At 46.0% G+C, this 23,165-nt stretch overlaps 2 protein-coding genes across 2 annotated transcripts in view; both read left to right on the forward strand.

The window, feature by feature from the left end:
- The window catches only part of LAMB4 (laminin subunit beta 4), a gene marked incomplete at both ends in the record, with an annotated part of 42,594 nt that extends 26,157 nt beyond the window's left edge, over positions 1-16,437 (forward strand). The window contains 13 exons of the mRNA XM_082308948.1: positions 64-288; positions 1,381-1,601; positions 2,832-2,928; positions 3,274-3,649; positions 4,019-4,179; positions 7,388-7,593; positions 8,491-8,694; positions 10,286-10,430; positions 12,257-12,464; positions 13,078-13,216; positions 13,463-13,639; positions 14,660-14,813; positions 16,298-16,437. Of these exons, the coding sequence (XP_082165074.1) occupies positions 64-288; positions 1,381-1,601; positions 2,832-2,928; positions 3,274-3,649; positions 4,019-4,179; positions 7,388-7,593; positions 8,491-8,694; positions 10,286-10,430; positions 12,257-12,464; positions 13,078-13,216; positions 13,463-13,639; positions 14,660-14,813; positions 16,298-16,437 (2,453 nt within the window). The remainder of the gene's footprint in view (positions 1-63; positions 289-1,380; positions 1,602-2,831; positions 2,929-3,273; positions 3,650-4,018; positions 4,180-7,387; positions 7,594-8,490; positions 8,695-10,285; positions 10,431-12,256; positions 12,465-13,077; positions 13,217-13,462; positions 13,640-14,659; positions 14,814-16,297) is intronic.
- Positions 16,438-21,278: 4,841 nt separating this feature from the next.
- Positions 21,279-23,165, forward strand: part of LAMB1 (laminin subunit beta 1) — a 44,434-nt gene continuing 42,547 nt past the window's right edge. Inside the window, exons 1-2 of the mRNA XM_082308932.1 lie at positions 21,279-21,406; positions 21,552-21,721. Coding sequence (XP_082165058.1) covers positions 21,370-21,406; positions 21,552-21,721 — 207 coding nt within the window. The 5' untranslated portion in view covers positions 21,279-21,369. The remainder of the gene's footprint in view (positions 21,407-21,551; positions 21,722-23,165) is intronic.

Here is a 23,165-nt window from a genome sequence, read left to right on the forward strand (position 1 = left end):
AAATTACATGTTTCACTTGAATTCCCATCAGCCAGCAAATATTTTTACCTTCTTCTCCAACAGGCAATCGGTGTGATGAGTGTCCTAGTGGGTTCTACAAAAACCCAGGCAGCCCCGGGCTTGACTGTGCGCCATGTCCCTGCAATAACAACATTGATGTGACAGACCCAGAGTCCTGTAACAGGGTCACCGGGGAATGCACCAAGTGTTTACACAACACCCATGGAGCAAACTGCGAGTTCTGCAAACCAGGTTATTTTGGCTCAGCCCTCAATCAAAACTGTCAAAGTAAGCAACAGCACTGCAACTGCCTCTTACTACCAAGAAAAGTTTTAAAGAAATTAGGCTATAGGGAGAGGTTAGCCCTTGGAAGGACAGTAAAACTGAAGCAGACCAATGGAGCAAAATATGAGAATACCAAATATATTTCTATCCAGTGATACAAATAACTGTTAACATGGCATCTATTAAATTCTTTGTCATCCAAGTCTCACTAAATTTCATGCTGAATATCATTCATTTGTGAAATACTCATTTGTGAAATGAAATCAGTACTCTCTGTTAGAAAAATAAATGTGCATTCAGCCCATTCAGGAAGGAATCAAAAGTAAAGGAATCAAAGAGAATTTTTTATCTGTGTTGCTGGCTGATGCCAACTAAGCAATGCTCAGTTAACCAGATGATCCCTTGCTGAGCTCCCTGCCTTACCAGTTGTTTTCATTAAGTGGCTAGAATGAGACTGTTCAGGCAATTTAATAGACTCCATGCGGACACTGTCAATAACTCAGCACTTTTAACAGAAAGGCAGGAGTGTAAGAAAAAGCAAGGCATAAGTTTCTTCCCAACGTTTCTCAAAGACTGTTTTCACAAATGTGCCTGGTAAAGGGTCTAATTTCTACAGGCCAGACAATTATAGGTATTTTCAAGAAACTCTTTTTCTGGGAGTCTCTAAAATACAGTTCAAGCCCATTCCTTGTTTGTTCTTGGAAGATGTCTGTTAGAAGTGGTTAAGCAAGACCTTTTGGCTCCTCACAAGCAGGCTTCTTATCTTACTTGGCTTACTGGGGTTTCCCACGCTGGATAGTCCCTACTGTAAATCAGCTTCTCCTTACCCAGCATATTTAACATTTCATTCTAATAAGATTCAAAATTCACTACGCCTTCATTTTTTGTGCCTGTATTAAACATACTGAATGTTCCCAGTAAGTTTGCTCAAAGTGATATATAAGCTATTATAGAAAGACGGGTAAACTGTATGAGATTGAAAATGTGTTCAAGATTACTAGAAGTAAACCTACAGCATGGGCTTTATATACAGCTCTGATTGTCCACCGATGGTCTATATTTTCATCTGACGTAGTAATTGTACTTCTTTTCCAGGGTGCATGTGCAATCCGGCGGGTGTTCGCCCTGCCATGTGCCCGGGGGGGGACGCAGCCTGTCTGTGTGACCCAGCCACGGGAGCTTGCCCTTGCCTGCCCAACGTGGTGGGCGCGACATGCGACCAGTGTGCCTCTGGCTACTGGGACCTGGCTAGTGGAAAAGGATGTCAGATCTGTGACTGTGATCCAAAAAACTCCCAAAGCAACCAGTGCAACCAGGCAAGAAAATTACTCTGCTTTCCAGGAACCGGGGTGGTGGTGGTTTAGCATGGCACGGTGGGGACCCTCTTATCGATGAAGATAGTTTTTTTGTTGTGCTCCCTGAAAACAAGAAGTCTTTGGAAGTCTGCAGTTGGTGCGATCACACTTTGAGTCCTTACATCAAACGTGCTGTTCTGATAATGTGGCTCTACTTGTAAGCAATTTCTCTTTGCCTGTTTGTTTCTTTGTCAAGTGGATCTTAGAAATACTTTGTAAGAAAATGTCACACAGGAAAAAACTGCCTCATAAGTATACATATAGGGAAGAATGAAGTCCAAGCTTGGACCCAAGAAAGAGTCTTACGAGTATTTTTTTAGTGTTTATTTTCATAAAGTAGTAGCTGGGGCCATTACATTAATCATGCCTCATCTACCAGACTGCTAGAATACCTTTTCTCATCTTTAATTCCTGTGGACTTTTTAGGGCTAGAATGTAGAAAAAATAAAACAGCATTTCAGAATAGAGAAGTGAAATTGTGGTCTCATGGAGTCAACAGCAGTTTTGCTATTGACTTCAGAGCACCAGGAGCTTATCCCAAGCTCTTGCTGATGTGCTTTCACATTTTCCTTTCAATGTGCTTTCTGTTTATTCCAGTTTATGTAGTGGATTTATTATTTTTCCTAGCAAATGTAGCTCTTAACCTTGAAGAACTACTGCTTTTCTAAGCTGTACCAGTTATCAGAGCTGTAATTCCCTGCAGTTTAATTTAATAGCTGAATTCCAAAATAAATTTTCTAGAGCAATGTGCATAATGTACCCTTGAGATTTTCAGTCACAGTTAATATATCATGTAGTTAAAAGTTGAAATATTAATATGAGTACTTTGCTCCAGCAAAAATAAGAAATTAATCTGTTTTGCAAAGGAGAAGAATCCTCTCTCAGATCATAGTCAGAGGACGAGTTCTCAAAGAGCATCTATAGACTGGAACATACAAAATCTTTCATATTAGTAAAGTAAAGCCACCTCTCAAAGTCCATTTTGTTTTCACAACCTTCAGGAGGAAGATGGGAAAGGTGGGCCAATACTGTATAAACCATGGTGTTCAAAGACCATGTTCAAGAAGTGTCACTGCAGTCCCCATACAGCTAGATGACATAAGTCACAGGGAGAAAAAGAAACCCAATAAATAATGTATATCCGGCCATATGACTCTGCAGGAAGTTATTTAATCCTAACTGTCTTTGCAGCTTACAGGCCAGTGTCCGTGTAAGCTAGGTTACAGCGGAAGATGTTGCGATGAATGTGAGGAAAATTACTTCGGCAATCCCCAGACACATTGCATTTGTAAGTATTACTAAGTGGGGACAACTGGATTAGAAACTGCCTCAAAAGAAACGTTTAACTTTATATTCATAAGGGAGATGGGACATACATCTAGAGAAGCAGGCTTTCATACATTAGTGTGTATGAGATGGATAAAAGTGTTTATATTATTTATCTATATTGTTCCTTCTATGGTTATGATGGGACCATGGAAGTTAGAGATGAAGAAGAGCCATTAGCCAGGTAGTCCGCTTTTCAAACACCAGTTTGCTTTTATTCTCTTGAAATGCACGATTGTACCTTTTGCATGCGTTAATCCCCTGGAAAAGGAACAACTGGATGTAACTTGCTGTCCCTTTCTTGCAGCATGCGAGTGTAACCCGGAGGGAACAAGCCAGCCCAAGTGTGACAAAGCCACTGGCGCGTGTATCTGCCGTGCTGGCGTCACCGGCCGCTTCTGTGACCAGTGTGGCCGCGGCTTTGAGAAAGACTTTCCCTCTTGCCGTCAGTGTCATCTTTGTTTTGATCAGTGGGACACTGAAATTACTGCCCTCGCTCAGACTGTTCAGGGGTTAATGAGGTTTGCTGCAAATCTCAAAGATAAAGGAGGACGAATGCCCAGCTGTGACATGCGCTTCAAAGCCTTTGAAGATGCCATTTCTGAAATTGAAAGAATTTTGAGACGTCCTGTTCTTTCACTGGAGGCCCTCTCAGGCATCAAGGATTTTCAGGGCTACGTTCAGTAAGGGCTCGGCTGCTCCTGAAAAAATCCCTTGGCTGAGAAGGCACTCTTCCCCCAGGCTCCACCAGCTATCCCTACACATCAAGTCTCACTTCTGATCAGCACACAGATGCTGGACTACTAAGTCACTGTTTTCAATAGATCTGTGAACAAAATAATCCTTATGTATATTGTCTGTCCCCCACGGGCGTATACTTAAATGCTGGAATTTTCCAGTTCATCCTAAGGGTTTTCTAAATAAGCCATTACAAGTAAATGTTTCTGCTCATTTAGAAATTTATCTCATGTCCTCTAAAATATTGTGTTATCTCAGTTCTAGTTTAAGAACAATCCAGTCTGACTTCTGTATAACTGCCATTTCCCTTTCAGACAAAAAGTTGCACAAATGGATCCCCTTCACAGTATCCTGTATGAGTTTCCTGATCTTAACAAGAACATAGAAGACATTGGGGAAGAAGCTGACCTAGTGTATGAACTTCTACAACAGAAAATACATCTGCATCAAAGTTTTCATTACTTGAACCTCAAAGGTAAGGCAGCCAGCAATTAATTGAAATAGGTGAACATTTTCTGTGAAATTTCAGAATGTTTTTCTCACCATCGAACCATACATTTCAAAGATCCCTAGATTTTACCTTCCTATGGTAGTGCAAAAACGTAAATACTAACGACATGTTATACTGACTTTCCAAACTCCCTTTTATCTTAAAATGCCATGATTTCTATCATCCTAAATTTCAGATTCATGTGCCAGGGTCACATCAGTCAGAAGTCTCATGAATCCCGATGTTTACATCAGGATTTAAAAGCCACCCAGTTTCACAGTATAGACTCACAGATCATACAGTGGAATAGCAAAGGATTTTTTCCCCACTTGTGCCTCCTCTTGCTCTTAGCAATACTTAAAGAATGTTCTACAGCAATGGTTTATTTAATTAAAGCAGAGAGTCATAGTGCAACTTCTTAGTGTTCCCGTGGGAAAATATATGACTTTATGTGGTAAGGAACTAGCTCTCCATCATCAAAAAATGTGAAGTCAGAACTGAGTTCCTTGGCATTTTTGAAAGAATTACACCATCTATGCTTGAGCTAAGTATAGTCTCCATCAGCTGCTAATAGCAGTAACGGCAATGTCACAGACTGGTTTCTGGAGAAAGACCGGGATGTATCAATTGGGGATCTCGAGCAGATGCTAGATCATCCACAGTGGCAGGAGGCTGTCAGCAGTATACTCTCCAAAGAGATGGCTGCCAAGATATGAACCCCCAGAAGATAAGGTGTGCACCACAGAAGACACAAGCTACACTTCCATTTACGGTTCCTCTGCGTTTTGTTTGGGCAAGAAAAGGAATGGCCTAGACAAGATCAAAAAAAAAAAAAAAAAGGAAAAAGCAACAGAACACAAAGCCAAGGGAAAGGAATAGGGGAAAAGAGGGATTAATAAAGATTTAGGGCTCCCCTGCCCTGTTGTACTTGGCAGTGTCCCCCGGGCCGGCTCTTCCGCTCAGGTCCCCGCACGAGCAGTCAGCACAGCTCTCCCAGGCTCTGCTTCCCAATTCAACTGAGTCTTGTGCAGACTCTGAGAAAGGCAGGAAGGCAAAGAAACAATAAATCCCAGAGAGGTCAGTGGATGCACAGCTGAAGCATCCATGGTGTTGTCTGGTCACGTTCCAAACCCACTTCGTCTTTTGGCCTCAGGAGACGGATACACAGCCCTATAAAAAGCACACGGGGGTGTGGGGAGGGGAAGACCTTGAATTTAAGCTGAATTTCTGGCCAGGGCCACAAATATTTATTGGTCTTGCTACCAAGCATCTAACAGCACAGAAATAACATTTCCCTCAAGAAAACCAGCTTCTCTGATATCCAGGAGAAAGCCTGGTTCCCTCACCCTATCTTCATTTCAGGACCAGCACCACATCCTAGGTATGGCTCTGTCTGCTTTTTCCTCTCTCTTTTTTGCTTGTCCGAGCAAGTAAGGTGGAGCAGGATATGGCCATGTACCCCACCTGGGGTACATTTGGCACTTGTGCTGTAGACACACGTGGGGAACGGGCTCCTACCTACCTTTCTTTGCAGAGGATCAAGTGAACAAGAATTCAGGACTCAGAAACTTCCTCACAGGCAGCCAACCTGGAAATGTCAATATCTAATGATGAATTAAAATCACTGGAAAAAACAAGACACAAGTGTCCTTAAAAGAATGTTTGCAGTTTATGAGATCTCATTAAATTACGGCTTTCCAGCCTTGGTCCCTGGCTTTGCAGCCACTGTGGTATGGTAATGCAGTGAGTAAAGCTTCCGAGGATGTAAATCAAGCCTGTGCTAAGATGCTGTGTTTAACGTAAAGGAACTTGGAAGCTCTACAGCTCCATCACAAACCAAGCATGAAAAATGCATTTGGGCCACTTAATGGAGAGCTGAACCACTGTAAAATATTCCTGCGATGGAATTGTTGCACGAAAACAGCCTCTGGCTTAGACATGGAGTTACAGCAGCCTCTTGCCAGGTATTTTGTATTAGGAGCTAACTTTCAACTGTACATTGTTTCCAAGAGTTACAAGATAAAATAAATAGCCCTGGTTCCACACGATAACTAAACATTGTTCGGCCTCAATCAAAGCAAGGCCAAGGGCTTTAGAGCCTGATGCAAAGCACACAGGACTTGACGAGCGCCTTGTCATTGACTTCAACTAGTAACCGAGTCGGTTACCACCACAGAGAGGGATGTTAATCAATGACCTCTAATGCTTTTTCACAGCCGACACATCAGTTCTGGCTCATTGCACATACTTCTGCCTGGGGATCTGTGGACAACTTTGGGTTCTGTGGAGATCTGGGAAGCGTCTACAGCAGCAACTTTAAATTATGTGTTTTCCAAAAGGCCTGAGTCCTTTCCTTAGGCTATTAATTGGCAAAAAAAATATAGTATTCTTCAACCCTTTTGAGTCTGCTTAAGGGAAATCTTACATTAAGCAAACAAGAAATACTCTTGCTGGAAAGTATTTTTTGCCTGGCCTACAAGCTTATCATGGAAATACTTTTTTTTTTAATGCATCAACCCTGAAATTGGATTTTCCAGAGCCAAAGAAAACTCATAAATTCCCATTTGTAATCTAAATTTTGGCCTCAGTTCAGCAGACCATTTAATTTTTGGGTGCTATGCTGAACAGACAGGACGAATGCTTTCCTGACTCACAATCAGAGAGCTGATCATTTCATAGGTTTTACAACTGGCAGAAACAGTTCTCCTGCCTAAACTTCAAAACAGCATAAATGACAGGAGCTTTATCAAATCAACAATGGCAGCAATACATGAGCTACTGATGAATGCAGATTAGTAGCAGTTTGTGTCATTAATGGGATCCTCTTAATACTTTTGTATCTTCCATGGGCTTCTCATACACCTTGGACTCTGAAGAATGATATGGGATCCACTGTATTTGCATCTATTTTATATTTTATCTGTCTATTTATATTTTATATATCTATTTTATATATCTAGCAGGTTTTATGAGTATCAGTAACTATTCCTGTTTGGCAACTGGCTGAGTAAAGGATTAAAAAGCTTGACTGGGGAAATGACAGCTCCTGTCCCTCCCTGCTGTCCCAAATCAAACACCAGTGACAACAAACTGAATCACCTGTCACTCACCATTTGTCCGGAATTCAAGTAAATACATTAATTAAATGCAACCAAAATACAGTCGGTGCTGAACTCTATTTCTGTTGCTACAGAGGCCATCAGCAACATCAGGAAACACTTCGAAGAATCATCACTGGCAGAACAGAAGACCAGTGGGACAACCCCTATTGTAAGATACTCAGAGTACACCAGGAACCACGTGCTCGCTATGTTGGGCCATCAGGCCTTGAAAGCAAGCAATGTGCTGGAACAGCTCAAGATGATCAAGAGCCCCGACATCCAAAACTTGAATGAAAAGGTAAGCGCTGTGAATTTTGAATGGGAGCTAAACAAAAATCTCTTTTTTGATGCTCTTAGTAGGTTTTATTTTAAAAGGGTGATTACGTGCATTTTTAAATCTGGAAAACGACACTTCCCTGGCACAGACATGCAGTCACGTCAGAAACAGCTGCACTTCTCAGCTGTGGTTACTACCACCCTTCTGGAAGCCATTGCTCTCGGGGCAGACCCAGCACAAGGAACTGTTTAAGCACTTTCTAGTCTCAAGAAGACATCAGTGTAAATTCAAAAAGATCAACCCCAACCTCCTCCATCAGTAAATTAAACTAAGCAGGGCAACTTTGCCCTGGAGTGGATGGGGAGTGCTCACACATCCTTTGCATCACCCATGGGAGAGGAAAGGATTTCTGTCCTTCTGTGGGACAGCAGTGAATACCTGATAGCACCTTCAGCCAGCCCTGCCAGATCTGGAAGATATCATCCATCTAGGCCTTTAGTCTCACCATCTGTGATGTCAAACTATATGGAAGGCTAGACATGGTACCATGTTGTGTGACAGGTGATCTGGATCCTTTAGAACAAGCCATTGACCCATGGGCTGGATATGACCAGGGGACAGTTTCAGCCCTTTTGCCATAGAGGAGTGAAACCAGGGGTTTAGTGCAACACACGGAGCCCAACAAATGGCTCCTGCAAGGATGCTTGGAGCCATGGGCTGCCATTGCATCCTTCAAGTCAGGGGAGGGGGACCTGTAACTGGCAGCGACACCCATCTTTGGAGACACCAGACCACCATCTCTTCAGGAAAATCCCATCCTATGTTCAATGTTCATATGATGTCAAACATCTTCCTTCCCCCAGGACTGTATCTCAGGCCCCCAGAGGAGTCCTGACATAAGCATCTTCCTTATTGCAGATCTGCGGTGTGCCAGGAGACCAGCCCTGTGTCATAGCAGCCTGTGGGGGAGCTTTGTGCCGGGACAGTCAAGGACTCAGGCAGTGCGGTGGCCCAAACTGCAGCGGAGCTCTTCCTCTCTCCACTGATGCCTTCAGGAAAGCTGAGGAGACTGCCCTGTTGCTAAATAACCTGACTATTCAGCTACGGGAACCTGAGAATCAGGTGCTGTATATCAAACCTACATTTGTTCAGTGAAATGGATGGAGGATGAGATTTTGGAGGTCACAAATCTACAAAAACTCACCTGCTCCTTGGAGAAAGAGCAGTGATGGACCCTGTGCCAATACCATAGACCTACCATAGTTCAGTACCAGGAGTATTAGGTGCCAGTCCCACCAAGAGACTGTGGCTCTAGCTATGCCTTCCTCTTCCTCACAGCTGCCAAGATCCCATGGGTCATGGTGCCCTGTGCCTATGGAAGTTGGTGGCATCAGGCTAGTATTGTCTATATTTTTATTGGGAGAGATTCAAATGGCACCATTTGTCAGTAGCCCGAGTATGGCTCATGCTTATTGCAGTGGGATTACTGCTGTGCCTAGCATTAAGCTCTATTTATACAACTTCATATTACTCTTATGTTTGCCGTTAAATAATTTTTGCAAATAATTTCAAGACAAAGCTTTTCTGCTCCCGGTGATGTTTAGAAGGGCATCAAGTAGTTGGCTGTACTGCACAGTAGCAGTGAAAAATATCTCAAGCAAAGTGTGGCCAATGCAACGTGTGCCAAGGAAACAGAATGGACAAATCCCACAACACCAGTAAGGACAGTTTGTTCTTATTAACAATCAATCAGAGATGATGCCTGTTACAATTATAGGCAAAACACACTTTCCAACAGACATGCCATTCAGCTGTGGCTTTGTCCTGTCCCTGCAGGGTGCCTGGGCATCCATTTCCTCTTTTTAGAATGCACTCACACTCTGCATCACAGCTAACATCGCAGCTAACGGGGTTTAGAGATGAGCAATCGAGGCACATGCCTGGGGCCCCAGGACACAGAGGGGCAGCAGCAAAAGGCATCTGTCAGGTGGTGAGCGCCAGGCTGCCGGAACATTGCCTTTGGCGCTCGCAAGCCTCAGGCAGCTCTGTGATAATATGAGTGAAGTATTTCGAGATGTTTCAGAAGGAAAAACATCACCATTTTTCTTGTTGCATGGGGAAGCAGCGAATCTCTTCCCTCCGCAGACTGCAGAGAGCTGGTACCTCTGCACTTTCTTAAGGCAAAGCATAGCCCCCAGCAAAGCAAAATACTATTGGAATTTGATGATTAAAGCTCTCATTTAAATTACCAAGAATACTAATTTAATGGCAAAATGTAACTTTTAAAGACAAGCCTTAAACTCTACCTTCCTTATTTGTGTCCTCTTAAGTGTATTTTTAACAGCAAGTCCAATGTGAAAAGGCAAATGAAATGACGTGCCTCTTCTGTACTGAATCTGATCACTGACATGCTGCAGTACCGCAATAGAAAATAACAGTCAACACCTTCTTTTAGAAACAGAAGGGGCTTTGGTTTAGCAGTGGTTGTGGAGAGAAAAATGCTTGATTTAGGCTTTTTCTGAGGCCAGATGAAGGCCACGATGTAGCAACTTCTGGAGTTCCCCAAAGGGGTCTCCTACTACTTTTCAAAGCCACATCAAGTGATTCCAGCTGAGGCTTGGATCAAAATTATTTTTGTGTCAGAGCTCAACTTGCCAAGCAATGATAGATAACCTCCAGAAAATGGCACTGCTATTTCTAATAATATTTCCAGGTTGAAAGCATTAGAAAAATGGCAGAAGACAGCAAGTTGAAAGGCTCACAATTTAATGGGCAACTGGAGACAGCTAAGAATCAAATTGAAGTTGACCAAGAGATCACTAAGGAGTTCATCCGAAAAGTGAAAGACTTCTTGTTAGGTAAATATGCAAAGTTCTTTTTGACTAATTTTTAATATATATTCCAATATAATACAGCATAGTAGGTGGCCAGAAAATGGTCTACCTGGATACCCATCAAATTTCTTGTCTACCTCCTGATCCGCGCAATCTTTTTCAATCCCTTTTTTCTAATGCTTCTTTCTCCCACGTGACAGTACTTTGTATTACTTTTCCAATAGATCTCTTATGTTCTGATTGCTGATTGTCATCTTTTATTAATTTGCTTAATTGGAAGCATGCAAGTAATTCCCTCAGTTCCTGGTTTATCTATGTAAAGGACTACTAACATCATTTCATACAACATATAATGTCCAGGCATGTCCAATGCATCCTCAAATTGTTATTCCACCCCCTTCTTCCAGGCCCATAAATAGAGGCTCTCCATAGGGAGCGTGGGAATTAGGACACATACTGCTCAGTCGTCTCTGTAAAGCTGTAACTTGAGGAATCAAAGGATTCTGGTAGAACTTCACAGCTCTCATAAAAAATAACAAAACAACCATATATACCCTAAAACTTTTTCCACCCTTGCGATTGCAGAAAAAGGCTGTAAGAAACGGACCCTAAGTTTTTTTACCAGATGCACATCAAAGGAGTTCAAATGTGGTAGGATTTTTTTAATCTCTTGAATGTAGCTGATCTCATAAGTTTCTAAGGATTGCATGTTGGCAGTCCTTTGGCATTCATTCTACATCCAAATGGGAGCGAGGGCAGAGGACTTCCTTTGTTCGGGAACATTTAAGTTATATTGAATTGGAAGAAAAGCTCCATTTAAGTCCTTAAGATTCTCAGATTTTTATTTGATAGCAATTGAAAATTCCACCTTTGGCTCTTCTTTTATGTTTCTTAGTAGACATTCGGCATTTACTAAGAATTACAAAAGCATTTTTTCATGAATTTTTGTTTTGTAAATTGAAGTTTAAGAACTGTAACAGCTGAGATGCGTACAGTTGCATTAAATCTGCTGTACTCTACATTGACATGAATGGTAGTTTTAGATTAATATATTTCTATAGAAAATAGCTCTCAGGAATGCACTACTGTTTGCACGGTAAATGTCTTCTATTTAATTCTTGGTGAGTTACTTTGGAGCATTAGCACAAACATTTAGTATGTTTCAACTGTTTTATCACCCAAGCTCTTGCCTATAAAGGGAAGTGAGCAGAAAACGGAAGTGATGATGAGACTTCACAAGGCATTGACTACTCTAACTCTGTGTGCCTGTGCCTCTTAGCAAAGAACTAGGACGAGATCATTTGTAAGAGGAGTTGTCAAAATATGTTTTTTCTACTGTAAATTCCCATCCTATCTGAGTCTGACCCAAGTTCCCTCTGTAGCTTAGCCTTTCTCATTAACCAGCGAAGGGACCGCTTTCTCAATATTGTGGCGACTCCAGGGAAGGGATTACACCCACCGGCCGGCTTGGAAAGCTCCATTCACACCTCAGTCTCTCCAGCGCCTCTTTGATCTGGGGGCCGAGGGAGAAATGGGCTCTGACACATCTAGCTGTGCTGTGCACCGATTTAAAACCTTCCGCGGGCTCAGTTCTACATCAGAATTTTAATAACCCAGTTCAAAGTGGGTTCAAATCCTCATTTTAGCCAGTTCTGACAACACTAACAGCAGTACACGGAAGCATAATATTAAATTACAAAATGTTGGAGATAATTCTCTTACCGCCTTGCTGTGCCTGTCATCTTTATTCTGCCACATAACTCAACGGGTAGGCAGCCATAATGATCATTTACATTTCACTGGGAGGAAGGAGCCGCTTCAGGATACCCTCAGCTCTGTTTCTGTTGCAGATGAGAGCGCGCCTCCAGAAGACATTGAGAAGGTGGCAAATTATGTTCTGCAAATAAACCTTCCCCTGACTCCACGAGAGCTCACGGGCATGCTTGGCAAAATCAGGAGCATTATGAACCCCTGTGAGAAGTACAAACTGAATGTGAGTAAGAGAAACAGAAAAAGTGAGGAAGCTCGGACGCTGCTGGTGAAGGCACAAGAAGCCGAGTGAGTAGGATATTCTTGTACTGATGTGCGAACTCCAGCTGGGGTGGCACTGTGCACGGTAGGACTGCTCCATACCCCAGGCAGTATCCTAGTAACACTGGAGGGAAAGCTCAGATGACAGCAGATTTCAGCTTGCAATTTCCACATGGCCTCTCCAGCAAGAACGAGCTATGATAGCTCAGGCTGCAGGAGCCGATGTGCTCCAAGGAGGCACCTCCCGCCAGCTCTTGGCTCCTCTGCCTGCTGAGCCAAAGAGGCCAAAGCAGCTACGTACTTCCACAGTGGACCTAGTGGATCATTACATCTGGTTCACTGGGAGGTTTAAAATGGGGAGAGAGAAAATATGTTCACCCATAAGCCAGCCTTCCTTACTAGCAGTGCACCACCAGGCAGCCGGCAGCATCCAGCCTCACCTTTAATACAGCAGCTCATGTGCTCCCGCACAAGGTCCCTTACTGAGGTTTTGCTTTGCCAGCTTACAAACCACAATTTTAACGGCTGTTGTTGGACTTGAGGGAACATTCCTGCATGTGAGCATGGGTGCATTTGAAATGTGTTCTTGCTTTGCTCTCCACACCACGATACTACACATGCTTCTATTTTTCCATTTTAGCAAAGCAGCAAAAGCTCTTCTGCCTGTGGATGAAATTAATAATAAACTAAAAAATGTTGTGAAGTCCCAAGGACACTCCAAAAACACATTCATAAAGTTAAATGAAGGGATACGAGGCATCAAAACACAAATCTCACAGGTATCTTACTGTAAACCTTTTATTTACTACATATATTTTAGAAAAAGATACTTCATGTCGAAGTTTCCTTAATGTAAACTTAAATAAATAAAACCAGAATGTGGCACAGATATGACACCGATTTCATAATGTTTAAGGGTCTCCTCTTGTTAATCAATTGACATTAATCATCTCCCTCATTACCATGCTCTGCAAGCTGGATGGACGTTGCAGAAGAAACCACAGCCTTTGATTGCTCTGTTTTAGGCCGAGAACCAAGCAAACAAGACAAATGATGAACTAAATGACTTGTCAGCAAAACAGTCTGAGATGGAAGATGAAATTGCCACACTGCAGGCAAAAATGCTGATGAACAGGAATCAAGCTACAAAGGCAAGAGCAGGAGCAGAAGCAGCACACAAGCAAGCCCAGAATATTGATAACGTAAGCCTTTCTGCCACATGTTAAGTGAAAAAAGATTCCCGCCATCTTTGATAGTATTTTTGATTCAGAAGTTGTTGTGTTGCCCTGCTCTCCTCAAAACTGTTAACATTTTTCTTATGCCATGCAGTGTAAAATGCCACAAGTTAAGAATAATTTGTTTTTTATTTTAAGGCTTCTGGCAAGTAACACTTCTGTTTGCTTGAATGAAAGAAAACATACACATTTCTCTGGCTACTCTGTGACATTTTTCCTTGCACTGTGTATAAGACTCGTAGTCACCATGGGCACCAGTAAACACAACAGAACAAATCACAAAACCAGATATTAAAATACATGAATGATGGAAGCAGCCTGGCCATTCACCCCATGCCATTCTCCTTCAGAGAAAATTGCTGTGGGAGTTACTTGGAGTTTTTGGTCGGCCAGGTGCTTTTCAGTAACTCCAGTTTTTGAGAATGCATTGAGGCAGCTAGAAATCTGCTAAAATTGCAAGGAGAACCAGGCACCCACAGCACAAGCTTGAAGCATGACCAAGCCTCCAGGTTGTAAGAAACCTAGCAGAAATCTGAACGGCAGCCTCAACAGCAATCTAAATTGGCATGGACTGGAGTTAGCCAGTAAATATTACTACAGCCAAAAACGTAAAAAAATATATTTAAAAAAATGATGCTACAGGTAATTAATTAAATTTGAATTAAGCCTCATAGGAAAAATGAAATTTACAGAAAAGCCCTCTCAAAAGAAGTAAAACAGCATAAGCTTTAAAAATCTTAACCCATATTTTCTTTACATCATCGCCCTCCCTTGACACTTCACATGGCTCCACTGGCAGTTTAATTGATTTTTATCAGGTTGTGCAAAGCAATGTACACTCACGGATTTTTTTTTTTAAGATTTAAGAGAGAGAGATATTTAAAGTTTGCTTCAGAGAGGATATTCAAAAAAGGTATAAAAATCTCCTTTGGTACACCAGATGAATTATGAGATGCTCTTAAACTAAGTAACAGCTTTTTGTTACAGGAATTTGCTGACATTAAAAGTAAGTACACCATTCTTCAAGAAAAGCTAAAAGCCCGAGGACCTCCAAAAGTAACACTAGAAAAAGTGAAGCAGCTGAAAGAAGAAGCAGAAAAACTGGCTGAAGAGACTGAAAAAAAGATTAAAAGAATAACAGGTGGCGTTCTCACTTCCATAGCGAGCGGTGAAAATTGTGACAGTCATGAATTAAACTGAAGTCCTTGCCCACAGACACTAATAGACTAGGTTCACCTGAAATCAGGTTTAAAACAATTTAACTGGTGAAAATCCCTGCTTGAAGCTACCTGAACAGTTTAAAAGCAGTTAAATTGATTTGGCTTATGTACTTTTTCTGACGTAAATTGGTTGCTATAAGCAGAGTTTAAGAAGTGTCTACACAGGGACTTACAATGATTTGATTCAGACAGTTTAAAAGCAGGACAAGTGCAAAATCTGCATAAAACTTGGCTGCAGATTTAGCTGGGAGCTTTGATTTATGCACTTGCTTTGGGCATTTGGACCTTAAATCTTTCCTCTGCACTGTGTCTTTTCTTACATTACCCGACTGACAGCTCGTGTTATAGAGAGCTGCAAGGTAGCTGTTTTTCATCAGTCCATACTTGTTCCCCTTCAGACATTATCTCTGAGCAATGGCAGAAAGAACCAGGTACAAATACTGGCTTGTTCGAACATGCAGAGAAACATGCGTGTCCCACAGCAGGCAGCGGGGCGCGAGTACGTGCCTCGGTCACGTCAGTCCACACGCCGGTGTCATCACCCACGTGCACTACCACCGAGATTGAAGCCGATGTGCCCCGCACGTGCGGGGCTGCGGCCAGGAGGCAGAGGGGTCGTGGGCAGTGGAGGCCACGGCTGCTGCGGCGCTGCTCCTCACACAGCCTCTCGGGTGGGTTTAGAGGGTCACCAAAGCAGAAGAGTACATCTGAGGTAACTGCACACAGGGAACCTAATTCTGCTTGTAGTGAAGGTCTGGGCATTTCCACTGGGAATCCTTGAGCCTAGGATCCTGCCAGGCTCGATGTCTGAAAATACCATGTAGTACGAGCAAAACAGAAGCAGAAACTCCATCCTGGGAGCAAATTCTTCAGGACAGGAACCAAATAAATACTTTGAGTAGATACCTTGAAGAGAAGCATTAAGAGCATCCCAGTCACTCCAAATGCCCAGATGATAAGTGCACTGGAAACGGGCAGTGAATAATGTGGGTTTGACTCATTACCAGTGTGTACCACTGGTGTAGCTTCATAGGGACCAGCGGAAACCTTCCTGTAAATGAGGGAGACCTAAGCCCCTTACGCCCAAATTGTCTAGGCTTTACGCACATCGGTGGACATGCTGTTCTTCTGAGTGTTTCCATTTAAGCCAAATCCTTTAAGAGCTCCACGTCCTGCCTCATCATAGCTGATGGACAAAAGCACATGCTGAGAAATTAGTTTCTTTAAGGCTGTCATGTTTCTCGCAATCCAGAAGTCAGACTTTTCCCTCCAGTTGCATATATAACATTCCCCATTTGAAATGGGCTTATTGCCTCTAAAACTGCTGGGAAAAGAAATGCTGTTGATCCCTGGATTTTACTTACACAACAAATATGAGCATCATCACATGTCTCTACTCTTCCAGATTTGGAGAAGAAACTTCAGGACCTGAATCAAACCAAACAAGACAAGGCAGAGCAATTGAGACAACTAGAGGAACAAGTGATAGCCATCAAAAATGAAATCATGGAGCAGGAAAGCAAGTATGCAACATGCAAAAGTTAGGGTCTGAACAGACCATCAGGTAAAGTGCAACTGAAGTCTTCATGCTTACCACCTCCCGAGCTTCCCAGCACAGAGGGCCGTCTCTGTAAATTCATCTGAAGGTGCATATAGTATTTTGGCACAGTGAATAATGTAACTTTCTCTTGGTTTTTTTGTCCAGTTGAGTTTATACGGAAATAGGAAATACCTTTTAATAAAACAGCTGATAAAGTAATTGGGATGCAGTCTTTGGAGGAGCTCTAAAATACACTCCTGCCCACAGCCCAGGGCTTCTCCTTGTAGGGGGTTGGAAATGCAAAAGGAGGATTGCTCAGAGAACTACAGGCAACTGCCTCAGAGACTCCCAACACCCTGTGTCTTCTGCTGAACCCTACAATAACCTGTGGCCGTGCCATGACCCCGCACGGGGCTGCACAGACCGGGATGGGGCGATGCAGATGAAGGGCTGTGGGCTTCTGTAGCCATCCCTGCTGACAACCGGCAACGTCCCCAGGGTACTGTCACTCCTCCATCCCCGTCTCATCACTGGGACAGAGTAGGGGCGTCACCAGGAACCCCTGACCATGTGGGGGTCCCCCTATGTTAACTGAAAATGCACAGGGATGTGCGGTACCTCCGTGCAGTGCTGGGCCATTAGAGGTGGGTGACAGGGAGCCAATTCCCCAGTGCCCACTGGATGGCGGTGCACAGATGCTTAATGCCAAAAACGACTTCAAAATCTTTGTTTAAGTTGTTAAGGATCATTTGTCAATGCCCCTCCTGCAACACCTTTTTTTCTTATAAGGGGTTTCCCACGTTTTTCGTTAATGCAACCAACAACTGGAGAATAACTCCATCTCTTAGGTTTAAGCAGTGAGCCTACAGGGCCACAAATGTTGAAAAACAGTTTCTCCAGCTTTTCTCGAACATGCAGCACTTCACAGAAGTCAGGGTTCACAGAGCAGTTTCTTGTAGCCATAAACAACACAGGAATTGACCTAAATTTTAGTTTATAATTCTTTTTCTTTTAATATAAAGAACACTGTGGTTAAGCAAATGCTACAGAAGGGCTAGGGTTTTAAAAAGACCGAAGGGAGCTACGCCTCAGTTTCAAAATCCCACCCATATTCCTGCAGGACGCTGAACAGACTAATGATGGCTTTTCCTCAGTTAAATCCAGTCGTGTCATTCCCATCTGTACCCTCTCACAGCAAGCATCCATCGTGGACTTTATTCAGCTGGTGTGAGGAGCGCAGCGCTGCTGCAGCATGCTCGGGTGCAGCCCAGACCACATCTGTAAATCGAGGAATGCTCTGCAGGAATACAGGGCTCTTAGCATCTACAATCCTTATCTAAAAGCAATCACTGTTTCGATCCAACTGAGATAAACCCTCCATAGTTATCACTCTGTGTTTACAAGAGCTAAAGTAGCATTTGTATGCAGTGGGGGGCTTGGGTGGGAATTGCTGGCACAGATGAGATTTCAGAGATATCCCTCTAACTCAAACCAGCTGTGCTCCAGGGCAATGTGCAACATGCATTACCCATATAATAGCTTCTATCGTGAAAATGATGGAATCAAATTGTAACTTTGATCTAATCTAACAGAGACACCTGAATGCAGGTATGCACATAATTTGTGGTTTAGCTTTTTCTGAATTTTTAGCACTTTAAAAAATCATCTGTGAGGTGGGAGGCTTCTTTAGAAGTTACTAAGGCTGTAATCAGACAAGTGTATTTAGATTGACTTTGCCATAATGAAATCAAGCATCTCTGGTTTACTTGGAGCACACAACTCGCCAAGCTGCTCACACACAGGTCTGCAGGTAACGAAGGATTTCCTGCAGGTTTCAATGCGGCCCTGCCGCACTGCACCTGGAACAGGCAAACTGAAGCTCTTAGAAAGAAATTCCCAGTTGCATATAAACCAAAATTATGTCATTCATGGCTTTAAAAATCTGAATTCACAACCAGAAAGTTGAAAGAGACCTTCCTCCTGAAGTCCACCGTTGGCCTTGAGAGTTGCCATATGGCTTTTGACAAGCCATGAGGATGTGAAGTCTGTAAACACAAGGCAGTTGTGGCCTGGAGGGGAGATGTATCCATGGGGGGAAACAGAAACCGCTGGAAGAAAAGCAGAAACAGGAAGAAAGTCAGCGTGGAGCCTGACCTCCCCTGCCTTCCTCCAAGCAGGCTCAGACACACAAAGTGAGCAGACCTGATGGGACCAGCGGCTATGGGACAGAAACCCCATTCTCTGACAGCTTCCAAGGTTTACAGCTCTGCAGCATTCCCCACTGGAAGTGGTGCAAAAACTTTTAAAGTGTTTTTGCAAAGTTAATTCACGGGAAAATGCTGTATTTGGATCAAAAATACCTATTTTTAGTTCCCCTGGCTCTCTTTCTTGTAGACGGAAGTGACTTCAGAAAAGTGTTTATTGAAAAAATTATTGAAATCACTATCTTCCTGTAGAGCATTTTGACTTCAATGACATTAATCAAAATACAAACATTTAACCAAACCCACATATAATCAAAGATATATTTAATCAAAAATTATCTCATCAGCTCTATTGGCTAGGCATTCAACCACAGCAGTGTTATAAGAAAACGGGTGATCAAGTGGGTCCCACTGAGGTCAAATTCTGAACTTTGGTTCTTCAAGACTTCCAACCCAGCACAAACACAGACACCTCAAGACTGTAAAGCCACTTCACCAACCACAGGGACAGAAAATGACACAAAAGTGAATTTTTACCATTTGAAGAATCAATCAAATTAAAATACTCCCACTAGCTACTGCTCACGAGCACTGCAGAGAGGGACGGACATGAACAAGTTCATTGCACCTAATTACCCACACGGTAAATGCTGGTGGTCTCACCCAGGTTTCAGCCACCTCTGAAGGGCGACCATGGTTACAGGTGACAGTGGCCACCCTGCTCCGTGGCTGCGCTCCCCACACAGGGTGAGTGGTCACCACTGCGACCCCAGCTCGATCCCTGATGCCACGCAGCAGGGCCACCCCCCGGCTGGAACCCAGTGCAGTGTCACGCCGCCCGTGCCAAGGCACGAAGGAGCGGCCAGGAGCTCCGAGGGCAACTTCAGCCCATTTCAAGTTTAGAGGAGCATAGGACTTCTACAAGGTTATGAAACAGAAAAAAAAGGAGAAAACTTCAATAAAAATTGAAAAAATATGGGATAGAAACAAATCCAGTGGCAATGAAACTCTGTCGTTGCACACTTGCACAGGGAGCGATGCTGCTGAGTGCCCCTGCCCGACTGCCTCAGGCTGGGGCAGTTTCTAACTGCAGCAGAGTAAAATGTTTTCTGTTAGTGGGACCAAAATGTTCCTCCTATTGAAGCTTAAAACCAAAGCTGGGCTGTGATTTACATGACAGGACTGTGAAACTGAATTAGTTTTGTGAATTTAGAAGACCACATTGCAGGAGAGGTTTAGAATTACAATACCTAATTACAATTACAATGTCAGCTTAAAATGGTTTAATTTCCTGGATATCTTTAATGAAACAGCCCCACGAGTTCTTCAATTGGGAGTCCTGGGTTATGTTTCAGACCTGGTGTTTAACCTTTAGGGCAAGTCACTTGGTATCTCTCTGTTTCTGCTTATCCATCTGTAAAATGAGAACGAACATATTTACCTACCTCGGCAGGGTTTGCTGGGACGGCCAGACTGCGGTGTGTTTCCACTCCGGCACTGCAAATAGCGAGGGCAAAGTGTTCTTGAGGGACACCGGTACCTGGTAAAGATTTACACAAGTTTAGGTGTTACACGTGCGCAAGCCAAAATCGGGTATATAAACCCAGGCATCTGTCCGAGCCTGCGCCCAGCCGGGGCTGCGCTCTTCAAACGCGTCCATCCTTCGTGCCCATTCCTCAGTGTTTATTTACCAGTGTATTTACCCTTTCCCCTGGGTGCCAAGGGGACTCTGCCACCAGCCGACAAAGCCCCCGTGTCCACCTGCGGAGCCCAGGGAACCGAAGCGGGAGGCCAGGAGCGCGGGGGCCATCCACCCCTCACAGCCGCCCCAGCGCCCCTGGCAGGGCAGCAGCACCGCATGCTCCCAGGTAACGAGAAACAGCCTGGCCGTGGCCAGCCCGGCCTCGACGGGCCTCTGCCCGCGCCAGCGCCAGAGCCAGCCACGTATGGCAGCACGGCCACCGTCCCCAGGAAGGGCACTCCTGAGCCACGTCTGTTGGCACCACAGCACCGGGCGATTTGGGGCCGCTGAGCATCGCACGCGATGGCTGCCCACCCCCTGGCCCTTTGCTGGGTTTCGGGCCTTGCCACACAGGTACGCTCCATCCACCATCCATCCCTCCCTCCCAGGCGCCCAGCCCCACCAGCACCCCCGGCAGAAGGCAGGATGGGGTCCAAATCCCCATCCCCGCACCACATCCCCACAGACAGGGGCAGTGAGAGGGGTCGCCCCGTCGGTGATCCCCCATCTCCCCGGTTGCGGCACCCTGCCCAGAGCCCGCCCCCAAAGCCGGGGAGCGACGGGGAGGGCACAACCTGTGGCGGCGAGAGGCTGGAGTCCCCCCGCCTCCCCCTCGGGGCTCCCCGCTTGCTGCGGGGAGCGCATCCCCCGCCCCGCCCCGCCGCCGGGCCGCTCTCCCCCAGCCTCCCACCCCGGCGCGGCGACCCCTCCTCGACGGCGGCCGCTCCCCCGCCCCCTCCCCCGGGCCTGGCGCTGCGGCGGGGCCGGGCGGCCCCGGGGGCGGGGGGCGGCCCGGCCCGGCCCCGCGGGGGCGGCGGGGCGGAGGAGGAGGCGGGAGGGCCGGGGGGCGCCCGGCGGCGCGGAGCCGCTCCCCGGAGCCGCGGGGAGCTGCGGCGCCTGCGTGGAGCAGCCGGAGCAACAGCTTTCGGCGGCGGCGTGGAGGGGGAGCCCCGTCCCGTCCTGTCCCGTCCCGTCGGTGCCCGCCGCCCGCCATGGGCCGCCTCTCGCTGTACCTCTGCTGCTGCCTCGGTAACTCCCGCCCCGCTCCCGCCGCCGTCGGGGCGCGGCGGGCTGGGCGCCCCGAGCCGCCCCGGCGGGCACCGCAGGGGCTCGCCCAGCCCGACCGCGCCGCCGCTTCTCTCTCTCACCCCTCTCTCCCTCCGCGGCCGCGCAGCGCTGTGCTCCGCGGCGGCGCAGGAGCCCGAGTACAGCTACGGCTGCGCCGAGGGGAGCTGCTACCCCGCCACCGGCGACCTGCTCATCGGCCGCGCCGCCCGCCTCTCCGCCTCCTCCACCTGCGGCCTCCGGCAGCCCGAGCCCTACTGCATCGTCAGCCACCTCCAGGTGAGCGCCTCGACGGGGAGGGGGCACCCCCGGGCCGCGGGGCGAGGGGGCAGCGGGGGGCGCCCGGCCGCGGGCAGCGCCCGTCGCCGGGGGAGAAGCCGCTGCTGCGGGCGGTGGTCTCGGGGGTCCGCACCGTGCCCCTCGGCGGGACCCCGCGCCCCGCCAGAGCGGCCCGGGCCCGGGGGGCCCCCGGCGGCTTTCGGCTCCCCACCCCCCTTTCCCTAGCGAGGTCAATGAGGAGGAATGTGCCGCAGTACACTCAATTAATACTTTATTTTCGGACTTACCCGGAGCCGTCTAGACAGCTTCCTGATTGAGAACGGTCTGTGGGACCCGGGCAGTGTTTTGGCCACTGTTCCCGTCGTGTAATTACATTTGTATGGTCTCCAAATGCAAGGATGCAAATAAGGTTGTCCCGCACATCTGGTGGAAAACACAAAGCTCGTTACTATTTACGCCAGAAGGAGCTCAGCAGACTTAAAATCTCTGAGACAGAAGGGATGGTGGAGAGGAATAAAATATCAGTTATAAGTGGGACTCTGTTGACCTGAAAGTAAGGGGATAATCTCTGGCCGAATTTACTGCAGAGACAATAGGGCCGGATTCTGGCGCTTGGAAGGAAAACCACGGGAAGCAGGAGGAGCCCTGCCTGAGGGGCTGCAGCGCATTTGTGCCCTGAGGTTGCCAAATCTCACCCCCACCTTTAGTTTTACTGTACTGCTTCATCTGCTAGAGTTAATACTTGATTTAACGCGGGGTTTAGCTTTGCTGGAACATTTTTGGCATATGTCAGGATCATCTGTAACAGGACTTCTTTAACGACCTTAGCATCCCTGATAGAACAAAGCAACAAAGAAACTTTGTTATGTTTTCTTGTCTTAAAAAATGCTGAAGTGCCATAGTAAAAAGCGTTGCTTCAGGAGTTCACGTGTGCCCTTATTCCTGACCTCACAGCCCCAGTTCAGCGTTTGGGATGCCCCTGGTTACTTCCAAACCATAAGGTGGTATTAAAACAATTGTGCCAGGCTGTGGATGCGGGACGGTGCCACGTATCCTTGCCACAGCATGGGGCTTGGCCATGCTGAGCGCTTTGCAGGATCCAGCCTTCCAGGATTTGCGTTCAGTGGGAGAAGGAGCAAGTCGCGGCACGAGGCAGGGGCTGTGGTGCTGGGGGAGAGGAGCCTGGAGCAGGCAGGGGACGTCTTCCTCAGGACCCCCGCTCGTGCTCTGCTCTCTCCCGGAGGAGTCTCCGGGGGCTCGTGGGGGCGAAGCGCTGGGCTGGGGAGGAGCCGCCCAAGCCGAAATCAGCAAAATGGAAAGCCTGTGTGGCGCAGACCTGCCAGCTCTCACATTCTTGGCTGATAAAGCACCGCGTTTGTCTCCATAAACCTGCTGGAGGAATGATGCCTGTGTAGCTTGTGACAGTGATGGGTTGCTGGTGTGC

The sequence above is a fragment of the Platalea leucorodia genome, assembly GCF_965183815.1.
Source record: "Platalea leucorodia genome assembly, chromosome: 4".
Taxonomy (NCBI): Eukaryota; Metazoa; Chordata; class Aves; order Pelecaniformes; family Threskiornithidae; genus Platalea; species Platalea leucorodia.